Source organism: Palaemon carinicauda, chromosome 37 (assembly GCF_036898095.1).
Source record: "Palaemon carinicauda isolate YSFRI2023 chromosome 37, ASM3689809v2, whole genome shotgun sequence".
In the NCBI taxonomy this organism is placed as follows: domain Eukaryota; kingdom Metazoa; phylum Arthropoda; class Malacostraca; order Decapoda; family Palaemonidae; genus Palaemon; species Palaemon carinicauda.
In genome coordinates, this window is record NC_090761.1 from 30,790,849 (window position 1) to 30,811,982 (window position 21,134).

At 41.7% G+C, this 21,134-nt stretch overlaps 1 protein-coding gene across 5 annotated transcripts in view; it reads left to right on the forward strand.

Annotated features, from left to right (window-relative positions):
- Nucleotides 1-4,695: 4,695 nt before the first annotated feature.
- LOC137629548 (zinc finger protein ubi-d4 B-like) overlaps nucleotides 4,696-21,134 on the forward strand; it is a 261,108-nt gene continuing 244,669 nt past the window's right edge. For all 5 annotated transcript variants that reach the window (XM_068360970.1, XM_068360969.1, XM_068360971.1 and 2 more), the window contains exon 1: nucleotides 4,696-4,836. In XM_068360970.1, the coding sequence (XP_068217071.1) occupies nucleotides 4,729-4,836 (108 nt within the window). In that variant the 5' untranslated portion in view covers nucleotides 4,696-4,728. The remainder of the gene's footprint in view (nucleotides 4,837-21,134) is intronic.

A 21,134-nucleotide genomic window follows, 5' to 3' on the forward strand; every position in this document is an offset into this window, starting at 1 on the left:
ATATATATATATATATATATATATATATATATATATATATATATATATATATATATATATATGAATATATAAATACATACATATACCAAGGCACTTCCTCCACTTTTGGAGGTACCCAATATGAAACAAAATAGGGGACCTTTCCTCTTTATGTTCTCCCAGCCTGACAAGGGACTCAACCGAGTTCAGCTGGTACTGCTAGGATGCCACAGCCCACCCTTCCCCATTATCCACCACAAATGAAGCTTCATAACGCTGAGTACCCTATTGCTACTACCTCCGCGGTCATCCAAGGCACCGGAGGAAGCAGCAGGGCCTACTGGAACTGCGTCACAATCGCTCGCCATTCATTCCTATTTCTAGCACGCTCTCCTGCCTTTCTCACATTTATCCTCCTATCACCCAGAGTTTTCTTCACTCCATCCATCCACCCAAACCTTGGCCTTTCTCTTGTACTTCTCCCATCTTCTCTTGCATTCATCACTTTCTTGAGCAGACAGCCATTTTCCATTCTCTCAACATGGCCAAACCACCTCAACACATTCATATCCACTCTAGCTGCTAACTCATTTCTTACACCCATTCTCACCCTCACTACTTTGTTCCTAACCCTATCTACTCGAGATACACCAGCCATACTCCTCAGACACTTCATCTCAAACACATTCAATTTCTGTCTCTCAGTCACTTTCATTCCCCAAAACTCCGATCCATACATCACAGTTGGTACAATCACTTTCTCATACGGAACTCTCTTTACATTCATGCCCAACCCTTTATTTTTTACTACTCTCATAACTGCCTCCCAACACTTTGCATCCCTCATTCACTCTCTGACGTACACCTGCTTCCACTCCACCATTTGCTGCAACAACAGACCCAAAGTACTTAAACTGGTCCACTTCCTCAAGTACCTCTCCATTCAACATGACATTCAACCTCACACCACCTTCTCTTCTCGTACATCTGATAACCTTACTCTTACCCACATTAACTCTCAACTTCCTTCTCTCACACACCCTTCCAAATTCTGTCACTAATCGGCCAAGCTTTTCTTCCGCGTCTGCAACCAGTTCAGTATCATCCACAAACAACAACTGATTTACCTCCCATTCATGGTCATTTTCGTCTACCAGTTTCAATCCTCGTCCAAGCACTCGAGCATTCACCTTTCTCACCCCTCCATCAACATACAAGTTAAACAACCATGGCGACATCCCACATCCCTGTCTCAGCCCCACTCTCACCGGAAACCAATCGCTCACTTCATTTCCTATCCTAACACATGCTTTACTACCTTTGTAGAAACTTTTCACTGCTTGCAACAACCTTCCACCAAATCCATATAGCCTCATCACATTTCACATTGCTTCCCTATCAACTCTATCATACGCTTTCTCCAGATCCATAAGCGCAACATACACCTCCATACCTTTTGCTAAATATTTCTCGTATATCTGCCTAACTGTAAAAATCTGATTCATACAACCCCTACCTCTTCTAAAACCACCTTGTACTTCTAAAATTGCATTCTCTGTTTTATCCTTAATCCTATTAATCAGTACTCTACCATACACATTTCCAACTACACCCAACAAACTAATACCCCTTGAATTACAACACTCATGCACATCTCCCTTACCCTTATACATATAGTGGTACAATACATGCACAAACCCAATCTACTGGTAACATTGACAACACAAAACGTATATTAAACAATCTCCCCAACCATTCAAGTACAGTCACACCCCCTTCCTTCAACATCTCAGCTCTCACACCATCCATACCAGATGCTTTTCCTACTCTCGTTTCATCTAGTGCTCTTCTCACTTCCTCTCTTGTAATCTCTCTCTCATTCTCATCTCCCATCATCGTCACCTCAACACCTGCAACAGCAGTCATATCTGCCTCCCTATTATCCTCAACATTCAGTAAACTTTCAAAATATTCCCCCCTCCTTTTCCTTGCCTCCTCTCCTTTTAACCTTCCATTTCCATCTTTCACTGTCTCTTCAATTCTTGAACCAGCCTTCCTTACTCTCTTCACTTCTTTCCCAAATTTCTTCTTATTCTCTTCATATGAATGACACATACCTCTGGTCAGCTGCCCTCTTTGACTCACTTACCTTGCGCTTTACTTCCACATTTTTCTCTCTATATCTTTCATACTTCCCCTCTCTATTACTCTGCAGCCATTCTTCGAAAGCCCTCTTTTTCTCTTCCACTTTTACCTTCACTCCATTCCACCATTCACTTCCCTTCCTCATGCTATCTCCAACAAACTTCTTGCCACACACTTCACTTGCAATCCCAACAAAATTTTCTTTTACTAATTTCCACTCCTCTAAATTACCAGTTTCTCTTTCACTTCGTCATATGCCATTTTCAACCTTTCTTGATATTTACTTTTTACGCCCAGTTTTATTAGCTCTTCAAACCTCACTAGCTCCCTTTTACATCCACCTACTCTATTCCCCCACTCTTTTGCTACAACTAATTTTCCTTCCACCAAAAAATGATCAGACATACCGTTAGCCATACCCCTAAACACGTGCACGTCTTTCAATCTTCCAAACATTCTTTTAGCTATCAACACACAATCCATTAACGCCCTTTCTACCACTCTTCCATTTGCCACTCTTACCCATGTATACTTGTATTTATCTTTCTTTTTGAAAAAGCTAGAACTTATCACCATCTCTTGCTCAACAAACACACACACACACACACACATATATATATATATATATATATATATATATATATATATATACATACATATATATATATATATATATATATATATATATATATATATATATATATATATATATATATATATATATATATATATATATATATATATATATGTATATCTATATCTATATATATATATATATATATATATATATATATATATATATATATATATATATATATATATATATATATATTATATATATATATATATATACACATATATATATATCTGTTATATATGTTTACACACACACACACACACACACACATATATATATATATATATATATATATATATATATATATATATATATATATATATATATATATATATATTATATATATATATAGTAGGTTGGCCAGGGCACCAGCCACCCATTGAGATACTATGAGGTCCTTTGACCAGCAAGACGGTACGACATTGGATCCTTTTCTCTGGTTACGGTTAATTTTCCCTTTGCCTACACATACACTGAATAGTCTGGCCTATTCTTTACATATTACCCTCTGTTCTTAGACACCTGACAACACTGAGATTTCAAACAATTCTTCACCAAGGTGTTGACTACTGCACTGTAATTATTCAGTGGCTACTTTTCTCTTGGCAAGGGTATAAGAGACTCTTCAGCTATGGTAAGCAGCTCTTCTAGGAGAAGGACACTCCAAAATCAAACCACTGTTTGGTAATCTCAGTGTTGTCAGGTGTATGAGGACAGAGGAGAATCTGTAAAGAATAGTCCAGACTATTCGGTGTATGTGTAGGTAAAGGGAAAGTGAACCATAACCAGAGAGAAGGATCCAATGTAGTACTGTCTAGCCGGTCAAAGGACCTCATAACTCTCAGGCAGTAGTAGCTCAACAGGTGGCTGGTGCCCTGACCAACCTACTACCTACATGAACGTGTCTCGTTTAGTCCTAGCAATCTTTACAGTCAGTTATAGTAGAAAATATGTTGGTCTCCCCTAAAAGCTAACCCAGAATCGCACTTGTTACACTTTAAGCTATGAGAGATAACGCAACGGGCTTTTAAAGATTTGTTCACTATACTAGGTGTGCCGTAATACTCACCGTTAAACTTGGCAATACCATCTATATAGCCATAATGGCAGCCATTACACTTTGTTACAGTGGGCTCCATAACCCACACCCAACATAGCCACAAAGGAACTGAGGAGTTGGCTTATGAAAACAGGGCGTGTGTCACAGAACTGCCTACGTCACACTCAAGCATATAAACATAGCCAAATATGGTAAACTTCTCCATATGGTAGAGGAAGGAAGGAGGAGGAGGAGGTACATGCAAACAAACGAACAGGAATAATTCCATTGGTAGAAAGAAAGTGGAAGGATGGCTAGTGCGCAGGAAGTATAAAGTTATTATTGCGCAACAAGATATATACAAACATACGAACCAGTGTAGATATGTGTGGTTTTTAAAATGTAAACACAAGAATGAAATGGATATTTCACCCGAAGAGGATGCCCATATTTTTTATAATTTTTTGTGGCTTTATTGTGCATTCCAGAGAATAATGTATGGAGAAGAAAAGGTTAGTTTTACCATTATTTTTCGATTTGCCAGTAAATTTTTCCCCACCCAAACCCCCCGGGTTCCTACTTGGTGACCCCCATCTTATTAACTTATTTGCCATGGAAATAAAGGTAAATTTTTGAAGAAAACAGGAGTTTTTCAATATAAAACCGCATTCCTTTATTAGTAAAGCCTTTTCTGTGTTTTACTATGATAATACCAAACAGTCGTTTATACAAAAACGAAATGCTCGTGAAAAAAATAGAGGCTTTGTATTATTGATTACCAATTTAATATGCTCACCATGCTCTAATTGTGATTGTTTTCCTAGATATATTTTATCTGGTATGCACTTTGAAGTTTCAAAATCGAAAACTTTTTCATGATTCCCGTTTCTCTTACACAGGAATAGCTCAGAACCCATGTAAGCTGTACATGAGTGCTCGACACCGCATGCCTGGTACGGCAGAGGGGCAGCTTTATGTTTACCCATCACAAAGATGGTGTAGAAGAAAACGTTCTTATATGGCAATTTCACAAGAGGTATGTTTAGTATTATTGTAAATGTTTTACAGTTTTATGTGTGTAAGATTTCTTTATGTGAAATACAACATGAGCACGATCAAACTTTTTCATAGTCTGCTGTAACCATTGTCATTTATTAATGTATCTGCAACCTAACACTTATTTTTCATGCAGTATTTATTATTTATAAATATTTTGCTGTGTAAGTCAAGTATTTAGCTAGGTTAGGGTATGCTTACGAGTTTATAGGATAAGATCATTCAAACGGTAGAATATTTTATTGTAGTTTAGAAGAGGAAAAGGAATTTAAGTATTTATTACGTTTTGTTAAGACTTTACAGTATTCTGGATTCTTTAAGAATGTTTTGGGTGTTTATAAGAAGTACACACATTTTGCATTAAGTGCATTTTTGATAGCCATGTCGTCCTGATGGAAGGTTCCTATAGGTAGCTTTCTAGGGGATATTTGCTACAGTGATACTCCCAGAGAATTAATCGAAGGTCTCCAGAATTCTAACTCCTGGCGCGATTTATCCATAATAAAAAATTTAAGGATATCGCATAATATCAGGGGACGTATTTATTTTTTTAGATACGGCACATAGCAATCTTCACCCCGAATAGATTTAACTCTTTGAGGGGTAAGAGTGGCGAAAGAAGGGGGTGCCGATCTAGGTACCCGGTGGACCTCCTATCCGCACTACTACCGGCCGCCATTACTTTACTCGTGTTTAAGCAGGAATAGCTGCAGATAGATTATTTTCGGGTGGGGTCGAAATCCATTTTTTGGGCTCGGCCATGTCGTCCTGATGGCAGCTTTACCAGAGATTTAACTTGAAGGTACTATATCTGTGGGTTTGTGTAAGGGCCTTCTACCTTGAATATGGTCCTCATCTGGTCTCTTAGACCTACAGTCAGCGCGGATCGCTGTGTCCGGCCGATGACCGGACACTTCATTCCGCGTCTTTCGAAGTCATCACGAGCATCGGGGAAAAAATCGACTGAGTCTTATTGACTAATTGGCACCTTTTTATCCAAGTTATCACCTACTTAGCTGCGTGGGTGGAAACTAGCCGGTGTATCTCCGGAAGTCGTGAAGTGAGGTTGTGTTCGGTTTAGAGGGGCGAGTTGCGATCATTCTTTTGTGCATTCGCGTGGCATTTTTGTGTATCAAAACCCCCCCAGTGATGTCTAAACCCCGTACAAGTCACGATGATATTGTTAGTGATAACTTGTCATAAGTTAGGTCTTCCAACAAAGGAAATAGTTAAGAACACTGGCATAAAAGAGAAAACAGTGCGGCGGTTGGTGGCCAAGTTCAAGGAAGGGGGTAGCGACGAGATCCCTTCCCATTCCCATGCTGGTTCCCCCCCCCCCCCCCCCCCCCCCCCGGAAGATCCCTGATCGTACTTTATTAGTTTTAAAACAAAGCCTTGATGCCAATCCAACTTTAACAGCGAAGCAACTGAAGGAACAGAACCCTAAATTGCTGAACGATGTTAGTGTTCGTACGATCCAGGAAAACCTGTCGAAGCGCCTCGACTACGAGAAAGTTACTGCCAGAAAAAAGCCAGCTTTAACCGAGAAACAAAGGAAGAGGAGGGTTGCTTTTGCCAAGACATACAAGGATTGGACCTTGGAGCAGTGGCAAAGTGTTTTGTGGAGTGATGAGGCGACTTTTTGTGTGAGTGAAACGACCGGGAAAAAAGTTTGGAGGCGGAAGGGGTCGGACCCTCTTAAGCCTAATCTCACGGCCAAGACAGTTAAGCACCCCGCATCCCTTATGGTATGGGGTACTTTTGCCTACGGTGGTGCCCCAAAGCTTGTTGTTCTGCCTAAAGGTGTGACAGTTAATGCTGACCGGTATTTGAAAATTTTGAAGGATAATTTAGCCAATTGTTTTGCCGCTACTGGAGCGGAAATTTTTTAGCAGGACGGTGCCCCTTGTCACACAGCAAAGAAAGTGAAGAAGTGGCTAGACAATAGTGAAGTGGACTTTATTACTGACTGGCCAGGTCAAAGTCCTGATATTTCGCCCATTGAGAACCTTTGGGCGATTGTAAAAGCTCGGCTTCGTAAAGAAATTACGACAAACGTCACACTTCTCGAGGCAGCGCTCCATAAAGTTTGGGCTGGAATACCTGCCGAAATACTTCGAAACTTCGCCGACAGTGTTCCTCGACGACTTTTGGAGGTCAGGAAGAGGAAAGGCTACCCTATAGACAAGTAGCAGCGATATTGGTGAGTGTTTTTTATTGATTTTTATTGTGTACTGTATTAGCGTTGATATGTAGCGGGGGACCAAAATGAATGCATGGCGGATGCTGCCCGGACACAGCGATCCGCGCTGACTGTATATATGACATTATCGTTATCTGTCATTTCCACTAAGCTTGGAACTGGCTTAGGGCTTCCTGCCCTCTGTAGGGAAAGTGTCGACATCGACAATAAGGATTCAAGGCTTGATTTTTTGTAGGGACGGAAGGTAAAACTTAGAGATTACCTTTCACATACCCTGGAAATCTGTTCTCTGATTTCAAGATGGGCCCTTCTAGGGTTTAATGAAAACTCTAGTATGCTTTATTCGTCTGTAACTGAGATAGCAGCAATAAGACGCAAATACATTTAGTATTTCTACCTTGCAACTAGATTATCAAATGTAGTTACAATAGGGTATGAATCTGATCCAGCATTGAAAACACATCAGGGTCCATATTTTCTCTTGGCGAAAAAATATGTAATTTCATCGAAATGATGCCACTCAATGGAAATGTGAAACCAAATCTGACTGACTTGTACAGATTTTGGGAATGCATGAACACAGTGACGCAACGTTCACCCGATACTGGTGTTATTGGTCAGATATGCACCTATATGGAACAGTGTGTTAATCATCGTTGTGATTTGCACTTGAGGGTAAATGTACCCCTGCACCCGATGCAGTGGAAAGTCCCAAAGCAGTTCACTGTTCATCGCAGCGCTAGACAACAGGTTTTATAACACTACCCACCGCCACGACAACGTGTTTTATTTCATGTACTTGCTTCGTATAATGTTTGGAAAAGACTCTGGATGATCTCCACCCAGTGTATGAGCGGAGTCTTCCAAAGCCCCTGTGTTGGAGGAAGTTCAACGAAGAAGCAACTTTCCTTGGACCATGACCTGTGGGTGTAATGTTATGATCCGCTCTGCGAATAAGGTAGGTGAGCTTTGCTCTCAGTTGTCTTAGGGGTAGGTTTGATCCTGAGGTTTTCGCCTCTGAAGAGCTGTCCTCCCTTGAAGTCTGAGGTTCTTCGAAGATAGACCTTAAGACACTATACTGGGCACAGAGAGGTATCTTCCTTCAGTGGGCAGATTCTCCAAGGACCCCACCTCTTGGTGGGTAGCTCATTCTTGGCAAGAAAAGCAGGATCAGGAAAGAGGTTCAGTTCTCCTGTCTAGGAACTGAATATGTTTAGATTTGCAGCATGGTGCAAGACTTGTCCAAAGACCACGTGATGGACTTTGGAGGGGATGCTGGCTTGAGTCTGTTAGATCCTCTAGAGCACAATTCTCATTGTTTAGATTCGAAGCATGGTGCAAGACTTTGTCCAAAGACCACATGATGGGCTTTGGAAGGGGTTGCTGGCTTGAGTGTAGCACATGCTTTTGGGATCTTATTAAGGATTTCACTAGAGAGGTCCACTCCAAAGGTGTACAGAAGTGGTTTAGCCTGGGCTGACTTACACGAGGTAATTGTAGTGGAAGCCAGGCCTTGTTCGTGTAGGAATATGAAGAAAGCTAGACAGAAATCTATCGATATTTATGTCGGTTCCTTTGATTTCACAAAGGACACCCATTTCTTCCATGATGATTCCTATTGTCTCCTAGTGGAACTTGACTTATACTCTTCGTTGAAGTCAACTTTATCCTTAGAGATTCTAAACCTTTTGTTCGCCGTTAGGGCGAGAAAATCATGAGATGTAGATTGTTGGTTCTCAAGGATGAAACGCAAGCAGCCGACTTCTGGACCAGATGGGATAATGCTGGGTCCGACGGAGGGAACAGCTTCAGTTTCAGTTCTAGAACTAGAGGGAACCAGTTGCTTTTGGGCCACTTGGGGGCCGCTACTGCTGATGTCCTTCTGAAGGATCTTAGCTTGTCAAGGACTCTTAGCAGGAGGATGGTTGGTGGAAACAGGTAAATGTGGTTCCACTTGTTTTGTTCAAGGGACGTGATGTCCATCGCCTCTGCTTGAGGGTCCATCTAAGGGGCTACATAACGAGGTAGTTTCTTGTTGTCGCTCATTGTGAAGAGGTCGGTCTGCAGTTCCGGGACTTTTTTCGAGGTGAGGAAGAATGGGTCTGCGTCTAGGGACCATTCTGTCTCTTATGGGCTTTCGCCTGTGTAGAGCATCCGCCGTCACGTTGTGGAACCTTTGTAGGTGAACTGCTGATAGGTGCCATCCCTTCTTCCTTGTCAGGTGGAAGGTGGCTAATATCACATGTCCTATGTGAGATGATCTCGAGGCTTGTCTATTTAGACATTTTACTATCCCTTCGTTGTTTAGGGCCAATCTGATGTGGATTGTTTTGCGAGGGGATAGTCTCTTCAACGTCAGGTAAACTGTCGGAGCTTCCTAAACGATGATATGAAAGGTTTTGAACTGGTACGACCAATTCTTTTGCATTTTTCTCTTGTGAGAATGGCCACCTTATCCTTTCGAGGAGGAGTGTACCTCCACTGATAGTTGTGGTGGTTGCAGGGGAATTGTTCGTGCTAGGCTCTTGGCTGTTGACCACGGCCTTAACAGTGTGCGCAATAGGGTCGGGGCCAGCCTTGGTTGATCTCTTCAAGCTTTTTACGCGTATCTTCTCCAGACTCTTGATGCATCTTTTAGATGTGCCTTTAGCACTGGTTCTGTCACTGCCACAAACTGGAGAGAGTGCGATACTCTTTCCTGTTGGCCTTCTAAAATCCTCTTGTGATGGATTAGTCTCTTGACAGATCCCTTTATTTCTCTTCTCTTCTTGAATAGAATGGAGAGATGGTGTGACTTTAAGTCCCATTGGATTCCTAGCCATTAGAACTTCTGAGGTGGAGGAAGGCGAGACTTCTTGCAATTGATGTTGAAGCCCAGGTGTTCCAGATACTGGATCACCTTGTTGGCTGCCTGCAGACAAGTAGTCTTGGATGCTGCCCATACTGGTCAATCGTCTAGATAGGCTAGTAATTGAACTCCTTCGGAGTTTAGCTGCTAGAGGATTGTGTCTGCCGGCTTCGTGAACATCCTTGGGGCTGTATTCAGTCCGAAGGACATTGCTCTGAAGAATCACTTCTTCTGTAGCATGTATCCTAGGTAGGAGGAGAAAGGGCGGCTCAATAGAAGATGCCAGTGAGCATCTATTGGGTCCATTGAGGCTGTGTTTGCTCCTTTTGGTAGAAGGGTCCTTATGTGTTGCCAAGTAAGCATCCGGAACTTGTTGTTCTTGATGAACTTGTTGAGTGGAGACAAGTCTAAAATGACTCTGAATTTGTTTGAGTCTTTCTTGGGAACACAGAACAGCCTTCCCTGGAATTTGATGTACTTCGCTTTCCTTCTTAACTTCTTGTTCAAGAGTTCTGAGGTATATTCTTCTCATGAGGGGGGGGGTGTTAGAAGAATTTTGGAAAACGGGTTGGAATTCTGTTCCATTTCCACCCGAGTCCATTCGTTAATAGGCTGTGGGCCCAGGGATCGAAGGTCCCGCGATCCCAACAGTGATACGGTCTGCTTCCTACCTGGAACACCTCTTTGGGTGTGGGGTCCTACGGATTTGTTTTCGTGACCACGTCATACTCGGCCCCGGGAGGAGTTATCTCCGGGTGAACTTCTCTTAGGGCCATTTCCTCTCTGACTTAAGGTGAAAGGAAGTCGATTGCCTCACAACGTTGGGGTTAAAGATTGGCGACTGAGCCACCAGTTATTGAGGGACCATCTGGAAAGTGGTCTGAGGCTTCATGGTCATAATCACGGCAGAAAGTTGTGCAGATCTGCATGGTCTCCTTGCCTTTTATTTTTAGGCTGGGGACCTATGTCTGAGGAAGATTTCCTCTTTGAGCTCATGCCCCACTTTTGGAGAAGGTTCCAGTTCTCTGTGGTTGCTCTGGCTATGATCTGTTGGACCAGTTCCTGTGGGAAAAAGTTCTTTATCCCAGATGTTCAAGGTAATCAGTTTCCTTGGTTCATGTCTTATGGTTGCTGAGGTCAAAACGAACTCTCTGCAGGCTCTCCTCGCTCTGAGGAAAGCATATAAGTCTTTCACAAGGGTACCCATGTGGGACTTAGCCAGGAAAATTATCCTTTCTGGGGGGTTCTGTAGACCTGCACTCATTTCCAGGCAGTTCTGATGAGAAAGAGAGGCCGCTAGTCTCTCTTTCGTCTCCTGTTCCCTCCTCAGAAGATGGTCTGGCAACTTCGGAAGGTTCTCATTGAAGTGCTGGCCTGCTATCTCTGGATCCAACTTAGAGACGGAGAAGGTTAGACGGACATCCTTCCACTTCTCGCAGGCAAGTAGTGCTAGAGAGAATGGTTTGCATTTCTCTAGAATTGGGCAAGGATTGCCCTTGTCGACTGCCTTGACGACGAAGTCTAGTGCTTTCTCCGAAGAAGGGAAAGAGATGGAGGAAGGAGCAAGAAACGTGGGATATCTCTTGCTCAGTGCTGAGACTTTGGTGTTGGTGTATCCGGCTCCTTTCAAGGTTTTCAAGATTATGGCTTGCGCCTTGTCATGTTTGAAGACAATGACCTCTTTGGCTACCGTTTCCTCACGGGTTGCATGTTCACCCCGCAGTCTCATGTAGCATTCTGGGTAAACTGAAAAGTTAGGCCAGAACTCAAGATCTTCAATCAGTTTGGTCCCCAACTTCTCTGAGACGAATAGTTTCCCATTCATCATGGGCATATGCTCCATATACCTCCAGGGGTTGGTTTCGCAGCGGTGAGAGAAATTCAGAACCTTAAGGAGCTTCTTAGTAGAGCTCTTGGTAGGTCCTGGGCGGTCCATCCTCTCTTGCAATAGTATCTGTTGCAGTCTGAGTGATTCTCTCATCGTCTCTTGTACCTTTTGGAACAAATCCACTATCCATTGAATCGAAGTGAGGATCTCTTCGTTCATGATAGCCTATGCCGGTGGTTATGGAGTTGGGATTGAAGAGATTGACGGCATAGGTTGGTATGCCGTCCCGGCAAACTGAGGGTCTTCAGTTGCCGTTGAAACGGATCCTACTTCCTCCGCTTGTGGATGTTCCACGTCTTCTACAGGGCCTACTTGTAGTAGGGCCTTCTCAGTGTCAATGAACACTTCTGACGTCCTTTCTTGAAGGATGTCCATGCATTCTAGTGCCTTGTCTATGTCCACGTTGATCTTCATTTGTATGAGGGGAGACTGGACCTGTTCCTGGGGCACCACTGCGATAGGTAGAGCCTTGGTGAACAGTAGGTACCTTAGGGAGTCGTCGGGTAAGTACGGTCCCTTGAAAATTCTTTTGAAATCTACTTACCCATTAGTGAAAAGTCTCCCTCGCTGTATCTCTAGTCTCCATGTTGACTGAGGGAGCTTCTCCGAAGCCGTTGGCCAGCAGGGTCGAATAGGTGGGGCAACCCTTAGGGTCCCAATACTTGAGGACTCCCGACACGATGCTGCAGGGGGAATGAGTCCTGCACTTCGTGTAGCCACAAGAGTCTTTGTCTTTGTGGTTGCAGGCTAAGGCTGTGCACTTCTACATTGGCTCCTCCTGTAAAGGAAAAGGGGCTCAATGAGTATATAGTTTTTTATATCAGTGATATAAAAGCATCAATTTTTATCAATTATAGCAATTACTATTGTTTATGGTAGCTTAGGATAGTAAGCTGGGAAGGAAATAGGAAAGACACATATCTATGCTTCCAACCCCAATCAATTACTGAGACATCCGTCAATAATAATATTTTAGGTTCCTTGTTAGGAAGAATACAGGGTGGAGGAAACTCTAGTACTTTAGAGTTAGGGTTAGTAAGTGTTTATACTAACTATATCCACCTGTAATATATTAATATTGAGCGGTGATTTATTAGGGTCCCGTTGATCAAAGGATTCATGTGGGTGTTGAGGGATTACTCAACCTCAACATGATATCGTGGTCCCAACAATAGACTGTGATAGGAAACGTAGAATATGTTAGAAATTAAATGAACTACTGTATATTCTATATACTGTAGTCCAGCCGGCACACTACTGGGGTTAGGTTAGTACCTGGCGGCACTAACTGATAGAGAGAGAGAAAGTATTAAGGCAGGAGAGTTTCCTATTGTTAATGTTTAGCACAACAATTTGAAATGTAGGAGGACTGTCAGGCCACCTACTGTCTTCTTGCCAGAATGAGAATTCTAATGGAAGGGATAAGAATCCATCTGATTCTAGCTTCCATTCATCCACAAATGGCCTGCCGCCAGCTGTACAGCCGGCGGCAATAATTGTGGATGGCAGACCAAGGGAGGCCTGAAGACTTCTCAAAAGTATGTTGGGTTTTCCACCAGCAGCCGTCAGGGCAGGCTCAATCTTTACCCCCCGGGACATTCACTTCCAGTGAAGGAAGGACATAAGGGGGAAGGTGACTGAGGCGGCTGCTTACCCGCCGCCGGTAGGGTCCCGGCCGGCAACGCAGACAACCCGGTATGTCGGGATGACTGACCGAATACCGGAGAAAGAATGTTGTGACGGCTATGCCGACACTCAAGGACAGAAAGGGGAGGGGGGTATAGTTCACTGGGGAGAAAGGTGGCAGCAGGTGTGCCGCCTACCTTCGTCAGTGGACTGAGGAAGCATGGCTTCCTTTGCCGATGACGTCATGGACGGCAGAAAGGAAGTCGATTGCCTCACAACGTTGGGGTTAAAGATTGGCGACTGAGCCACCAGTTATTGAGGGACCATCTGGAAAGTGGTCTGAGGCTTCATGGTCATAATCACGGCAGAAAGTTGTGCAGATCTGCATGGTCTCCTTGCCTTTTATTTTTAGGCTGGGGACCTATGTCTGAGGAAGATTTCCTCTTTGAGCTCATGCCCCACTTTTGGAGAAGGTTCCAGTTCTCTGTGGTTGCTCTGGCTATGATCTGTTGGACCAGTTCCTGTGGGAAAAAGTTCTTTATCCCAGATGTTCAAGGTAATCAGTTTCCTTGGTTCATGTCTTATGGTTGCTGAGGTCAAAACGGACTCTCTGCAGGCTCTCCTTGCTCTGAGGAAAGCATATAAGTCTTTCACAAGGGTACCCATGTGGGACTTAGCCAGGAAAATTATCCTTTCTGGGGGGTTCTGTAGACCTGCACTCATTTCCAGGCAGTTCTGATGAGAAAGAGAGGCCGCTAGTCTCTCTTTCGTCTCCTGTTCCCTCCTCAGAAGATGGTCTGGCAACTTCGGAAGGTTCTCATTGAAGTGCTGGCCTGCTATCTCTGGATCCAACTTAGAGACGGAGAAGGTTAGACGGACATCCTTCCACTTCTCGCAGGCAAGTAGTGCTAGAGAGAATGGTTTGCATTTCTCTAGAATTGGGCAAGGATTGCCCTTGTCGACTGCCTTGACGACGAAGTCTAGTGCTTTCTCCGAAGAAGGGAAAGAGATGGAGGAAGGAGCAAGAAACGTGGGATATCTCTTGCTCAGTGCTGAGACTTTGGTGTTGGTGTATCCGGCTCCTTTCAAGGTTTTCAAGATTATGGCTTGCGCCTTGTCATGTTTGAAGACAATGACCTCTTTGGCTACCGTTTCCTCACGGGTTGCATGTTCACCCCGCAGTCTCATGTAGCATTCTGGGTAAACTGAAAAGTTAGGCCAGAACTCAAGATCTTCAATCAGTTTGGTCCCCAACTTCTCTGAGACGAATAGTTTCCCATTCATCATGGGCATATGCTCCATATACCTCCAGGGGTTGGTTTCATAGCGGTGAGAGAAATGCAGAACCTTAAGGAGCTTCTTAGTAGAGCTCTTGGTAGGTCCTGGGCGGTCCATCCTCTCTTGCAATAGTATCTGTTGCAGTCTGAGTGATTCTCTCATCGTCTCTTGTACCTTTTGGAACAAATCCACTATCCATTGAATCGAAGTGGGGATCTCTTCGTTCATGATAGCCTATGCCGGTGGTTATGGAGTTGGGATTGAAGAGATTGACGGCATAGGTTGGTATGCCGTCCCGGCAAACTGAGGGTCTTCAGTTGCCGTTGAAACGGATCCTACTTCCTCCGCTTGTGGATGTTCCACGTCTTCTACAGGGCCTACTTGTAGTAGGGCCTTCTCAGTGTCAATGAACACTTCTGACGTCCTTTCTTGAAGGATGTCCATGCATTCTAGTGCCTTGTCTATGTCCACGTCGATCTTCATTTGTATGAGGGGAGACTGGACCTGTTCCTGGGGCACCACTGCGATAGGTAGAGCCTTGGTGAACAGTAGGTACCTTAGGGAGTCGTCGGGTAAGTACGGTCCCTTGAAAATTCTTTTGAAATCTACTTACCCATTAGTGAAAAGTCTCCCTCGCTGTATCTCTAGTCTCCATGTTGACTGAGGGAGCTTCTCCGAAGCCGTTGGCCAGCAGGGTCGAATAGGTGGGGCAACCCTTAGGGTCCCAATACTTGAGGACTCCCGACACGATGCTGCAGGGGGAATGAGTCCTGCACTTCGTGTAGCCACAAGAGTCTTTGTCTTTGTGGTTGCAGGCTAAGGCTGTGCACTTCTACATTGGCTCCTCCTGTAAAGGAAAAGGGGCTCAATGAGTATATAGTTTTTTATATCAGTGATATAAAAGCATCAATTTTTATCAATTATAGCAATTACTATTGTTTATGGTAGCTTAGGATAGTAAGCTGGGAAGGAAATAGGAAAGACACATATCTATGCTTCCAACCCCAATCAATTACTGAGACATCCGTCAATAATAATATTTTAGGTTCCTTGTTAGGAAGAATACAGGGTGGAGGAAACTCTAGTACTTTAGAGTTAGGGTTAGTAAGTGTTTATACTAACTATATCCACCTGTAATATATTAATATTGAGCGGTGATTTATTAGGGTCCCGTTGATCAAAGGATTCATGTGGGTGTTGAGGGATTACTCAACCTCAACATGATATCGTGGTCCCAACAATAGACTGTGATAGGAAATGTAGAATATGTTAGAAATTAAATGAACTACTGTATATTCTATATACTGTAGTCCAGCCGGCACACTACTGGGGTTAGGTTAGTACCTGGCGTCACTAACTGATAGAGAGAGAGAAAGTATTAAGGCAGGAGAGTTTCCTATTGTTAATGTTTAGCACAACAATTTGAAATGTAGGAGGACTGTCAGGCCACCTACTGTCTTCTTGCCAGAATGAGAATTCTAATGGAAGGGATAAGAATCCATCTGATTCTAGCTTCCATTCATCCACAAATGGCCTGCCGCCAGCTGTACAGCCGGCGGCAATAATTGTGGATGGCAGACCAAGGGAGGCCTGAAGACTTCTCAAAAGTATGTTGGGTTTTCCACCAGCAGCCGTCAGGGCAGGCTCAATCTTTACCCCCCGGGACATTCACTTCCAGTGAAGGAAGGACATAAGGGGGAAGGTGACTGAGGCGGCTGCTTAACCGCCGCCGGTAGGGTCCCGGCCGGCAACACAGACAACCCGGTATGTCGGAATGACTGACCGAATACCGGAGAAAGAATGTTGTGACGGCTATGCCGACACTCAAGGACAGAAAGGGGAGGGGGGAACGGTCTTATAGTTCACTGGGGAGAAAGGTGGCAGCAGGTGTGCCGCCTACCTTCGTCAGTGGACTGAGGAAGCATGGCTTCCTTTGCCGATGACGTCATGGACGGCAGAAGAACAAAGATTCCCCCGCCAGCGACATCGTCGGCTGCAAGACAGGCCACCCTGAATTACCATCTAGCCCCAAAGCCGGAGTACTCGGCGGCGATGGGGAGAGCCAGTGGTTGCCGCCTGTAATGGCGGCGGCTCAGGGAGGAAGGAAGAGTTTAGCCTCTTTTCTCTAAAAGAGAATATAAATCAAACCTTATCCATAAATTCTAGGGGATGTATGTCCCCATCTGAATTAGTAAGGAATGATAGGGCGAGGTTAAATATGGGGAATTACTTTACTAACGTATACATATACGAGTTGGCTAGCCTAACTTCGGTAGGAACTACGGCTATGGTTGTTACCGGCAGGGCCCCCACCGTATACGAAAAGTAAAGTTACATATTAGGAAGAGGAATAATAATCTATTAGTATGCACAATGTTCACTTGTATAATTTACCTAACTAACTAATATTATAGCTAAATACCGGGAAAGTCGCCCTACTAGCTAAATAAAATGCAATAATAATGGCGACAGCGGTCGTAAAAATGGCCGCCTCCGGTCGGGGCAATGCTCAACCTAACACACTTAAATCATTAGAATTTAACTGTGAGATGGGAGCCAAAATTTATACATAGGAAAGAATTAATACTCAACTTTCCAAAGACTGAAGATGCTGGAGATTGCAAGATTAATATTCCGATAACTTGCAATAACACCGCGATAACATTGGGAGAACACTTAGTCATATCGGCTACAAGTAAAGGAATGGCGGCCGGTAGTAGTGCGGATAGGAGGTCCACCGTGTACCTAGATCGGCCCCCTCTTCTTTCGCCACTCTTCCCCCCTCAAAGAGTTAAATCTATTTGGGCTGAAGATTGCTATGTGTCGTATCTAAAAAAAAATATGTCCCCTGATATTATGCGATATCCTTAGATTTTTTATTATGGATAAATCGTGCCTGGAGTTAGAATTCTGGAGGCCTTCGGTTAACTCTCTGGGAGTATCACTGTCGCAAATATCTCTTAGAAAGCTACCTAAAGGAACTTTCCATCAGGACGACATGGCCGAGCCCAAAAAAGCAGCTAGTGTAGATTTCCATATTTGATTGGTAGACATGTTGAACAAATAAAGCAGCTCTGTTGGTGAGCATTTTTTCCTTGTTTGATATATGATAAAAGATCCCCTATGTTTGCCTTTATTTAAATCACTGACTTTACAAATGTTTTCTGTATCTGACATATTCTGATGTTCATTAGAAAGCATGATTTTTTTCTTTACTAGGCATTCTAATCATGTCGACCCATTTTTTTTTTTTTTTTTATTATGTCCCCTGCCTAGCTTGAACTAAACTTACCAGAATTAACCTAATCTAATATGTGACAAAAATACTAGGGGAGGAAATTATGTGAGACTGACTTAACTTACTACTTATTGCAATCACCTATATTTATTGGATGTAACAGATAATCAATCTACAGAATATTAACTGCCCTATATGTCTGTATGAGAAATTGATTGAATCAACCACACAGGGTTGCTCCCTCTCCCGGTTATGTGTATTAACTGACAAGTACTCTCTCCCTCAGTTAATATATATATCTCTGAGATACAAAGTTAGTTTACCTTTTCAATTTCATCTTCTACTTGTTAATGCAGTTATTATTTTTATTATTATTATTATTATTATTATTATTATTATAATAATAATTATTGCTGCTAGCTAAAGCACATCCTAGTTGCAAAAGTAATATACAGTACTGTAATCCCAAAGGCTTCAACAGGGAAAGCAGCCCAGTGCAGAAAGGGAATAGAAAAAGAACGAATAAACTATATATAAGATTATGATCAGTAGCAATGTTAGAATAGACCAGGCTTGTATAAAATATGAAATGATGCTTATGACAACCTGTTCAACAAAAAAGCATTTTTAACAACAATGAGCTGCTGGTCAGAGCTGGAATATGACTTCTAGAATACTGTTTATTATTGACTTATAATGAAGAAGCAAGACTATTAAAATCAGCTGCATACCTAGCACTACATACAAGAGGGTACAGTCTGGAAAGATCTGAATGCAAAGGATGGTCAAAATTATGAAACATATTATGCAACATGCACACAGAACTAACTGAGTGACTGTGCCAGAGAATGATATCCAAATCAAGAATAAAAGATTAATAGTTTAAGCTTTTGTCGAAATGAAAAATTGAAACATTACTTCAGGATGGAGTGATCCTAAAAAATCTTAAAAGACTTTCTCAATATGCCAACAATTTTGTGCAATTTAAGACAAAACAGAACAGATAGGTTTCTCAAAAGCAAATTTCCAATGAAGAATCCCGCCTAGAATTTTAAGTTAGTTGTATATAGTTAAAGAGACTATTAATTTTGTATCTGGCAAAATTTAGCAGTTATAGTGTGTCACAGAAGGCAAAGTCTTAAGTTTGTTGTATCAATTAATTTTGTATCTGGCAAAACTTAGCAGTTATAGTGTGTCACAGAAGGCAAAGTCCATTGAAGGTGGAAAGTATAATACTTGATAGGAGTCAACTTTGCTTTAGGAATGAAGATTTCTACAATATTATTCATTTTATAGCCAACTTGTTTAGAATGTAAAAGTTGCCTTTCATACAAACCAGATATATTTTTGAAGTGTGAAGAAATGTGAGGAGATATCTTAATGGCAGTAAAACTAATTTACTCCTACTTGATCATCTATATAGAAGTTTAAATTTGAAAGAAATCCATAACTTAGACAACACTCAACGTTGAAATAACAATTTTTATATCATCACTTAGGTATTTCGAGATGCCTCTACCTCTATAGACACGGTACATTTTCATCTATTTTATCATGTAGAAATCCATTATAACTGATAACAACAATTTGAAGATCTTCAGTAGAATGTTGTTAAGAAGAGAGACCCGTGGCAATCCAGATGATTGAATGAACTTCCCATGTTAGTTTTGAGCAAAACATGAGGTCTAAGAGGTTGTCTTTGTTCATTCAATAATATTTTTATTTTGTCTCTTCTAGTAAAATATAGGTCTGGAAGGATCTTACATATATAAAAGACACGTCTCATCATATTATGACTATTGAAAATATAAAGCAATTTTCTGCAGCCTTGCTACAGACTTTCTTATTATGCTAAAGTAAGTACAGTATAAAGAGGATATGTTTACGAGATATTATTTAGTATTACAAAAGCTATACTCTTTATAGAGTAGACAAATAATGCAACAATTAGTAAATTAATATCGTTACCATATGGCACTCTTTTCTATTACCATCTCAGTTTGAATAAAGTACTGCCAACCTTACCTCATAATTAATCAATTTTAAAAAAGATGTATTAATAAAGAACGATCATTGATTTCACCAAACAGACATGTGTACCTTCACAATCCAATGCCAATAAGCAATGCTATAAGGTTTTTCAAAATCAAAAGAAACTGATATGACAATGCTTGAATCATAGGCATGACAATTTTAATCCTCCAAATGCACTAATACATCAGCGTACTGGTGCATCATTATGACAAAAGTATGTTTCAAGTATTACACCATTGATAAATTTTGTTTCTATTAGTTTAAATGAGTTCGAAGTAAAAAAGAAAAACTTTCCAGGTTTCATAAATATCATGACTGACTTTTCTCAGGAACAGTACAATATTATTACAGTTCAAAACAACAAATAAAAGATATGAAGTAGAACTCTATTTTATAATGTCTAACATCACGTGTATAAGATAATTGTTATTATAGATCTATCTACAATTCACGCTTGTAGGTGATGCTAATAATGAGTTCTTTCATTCCATACAAATAGAGCACTTCTACTGGGACTCTCCCTACATAATTTGCGATTGAAAGTCTATCTGGGATTTCGTAGCATAGCACGCGACAGAATTAATCACAGAATTTCAGTAATGAAATAAACACAAAGGCTGATATTTATCCTGAAATACTAGGCATTTCCTTTGCAAATTATTTTACTTTATTTGAATAGACTCTCAGGTATCTATCAGATTTGGACTAAGATTTTTCAAATTCATCCATCCAAGTTTTTTTGTTTTATAGTAGACATTCAGCTTAAAGATCTGAACTTGTATTTTTTTTGCTTAGGTTATAGGTGTTCAACTTCAAAGTTCTCAGAAGAAAAGGCTGTAAACTATTATATTGCTCTGAACATCTAGCATGGCACAATCAACTTTTCATACTATAATGTAAGTTAGAGTCGTTGGTCTGTTCCAAAGACCAGATCAAAACTGCAGGTTTATCTCAATTCATTGAAATCAATATAGATTCAATGCTGCATTAAACAGTTTTCTGTGTTACATATTCCAAGCTAATTCATGGTAGAAATTGAGAATAAAACTTGGTGTAAGTTTGATTCACAATCATAAGTATTCAGGTCAGTCTAATGAAGGCAACTTATTTGGGAATGAGACTTTCAGTGAAGGATTCTCATTATTTTCCTAATGCAACTTATT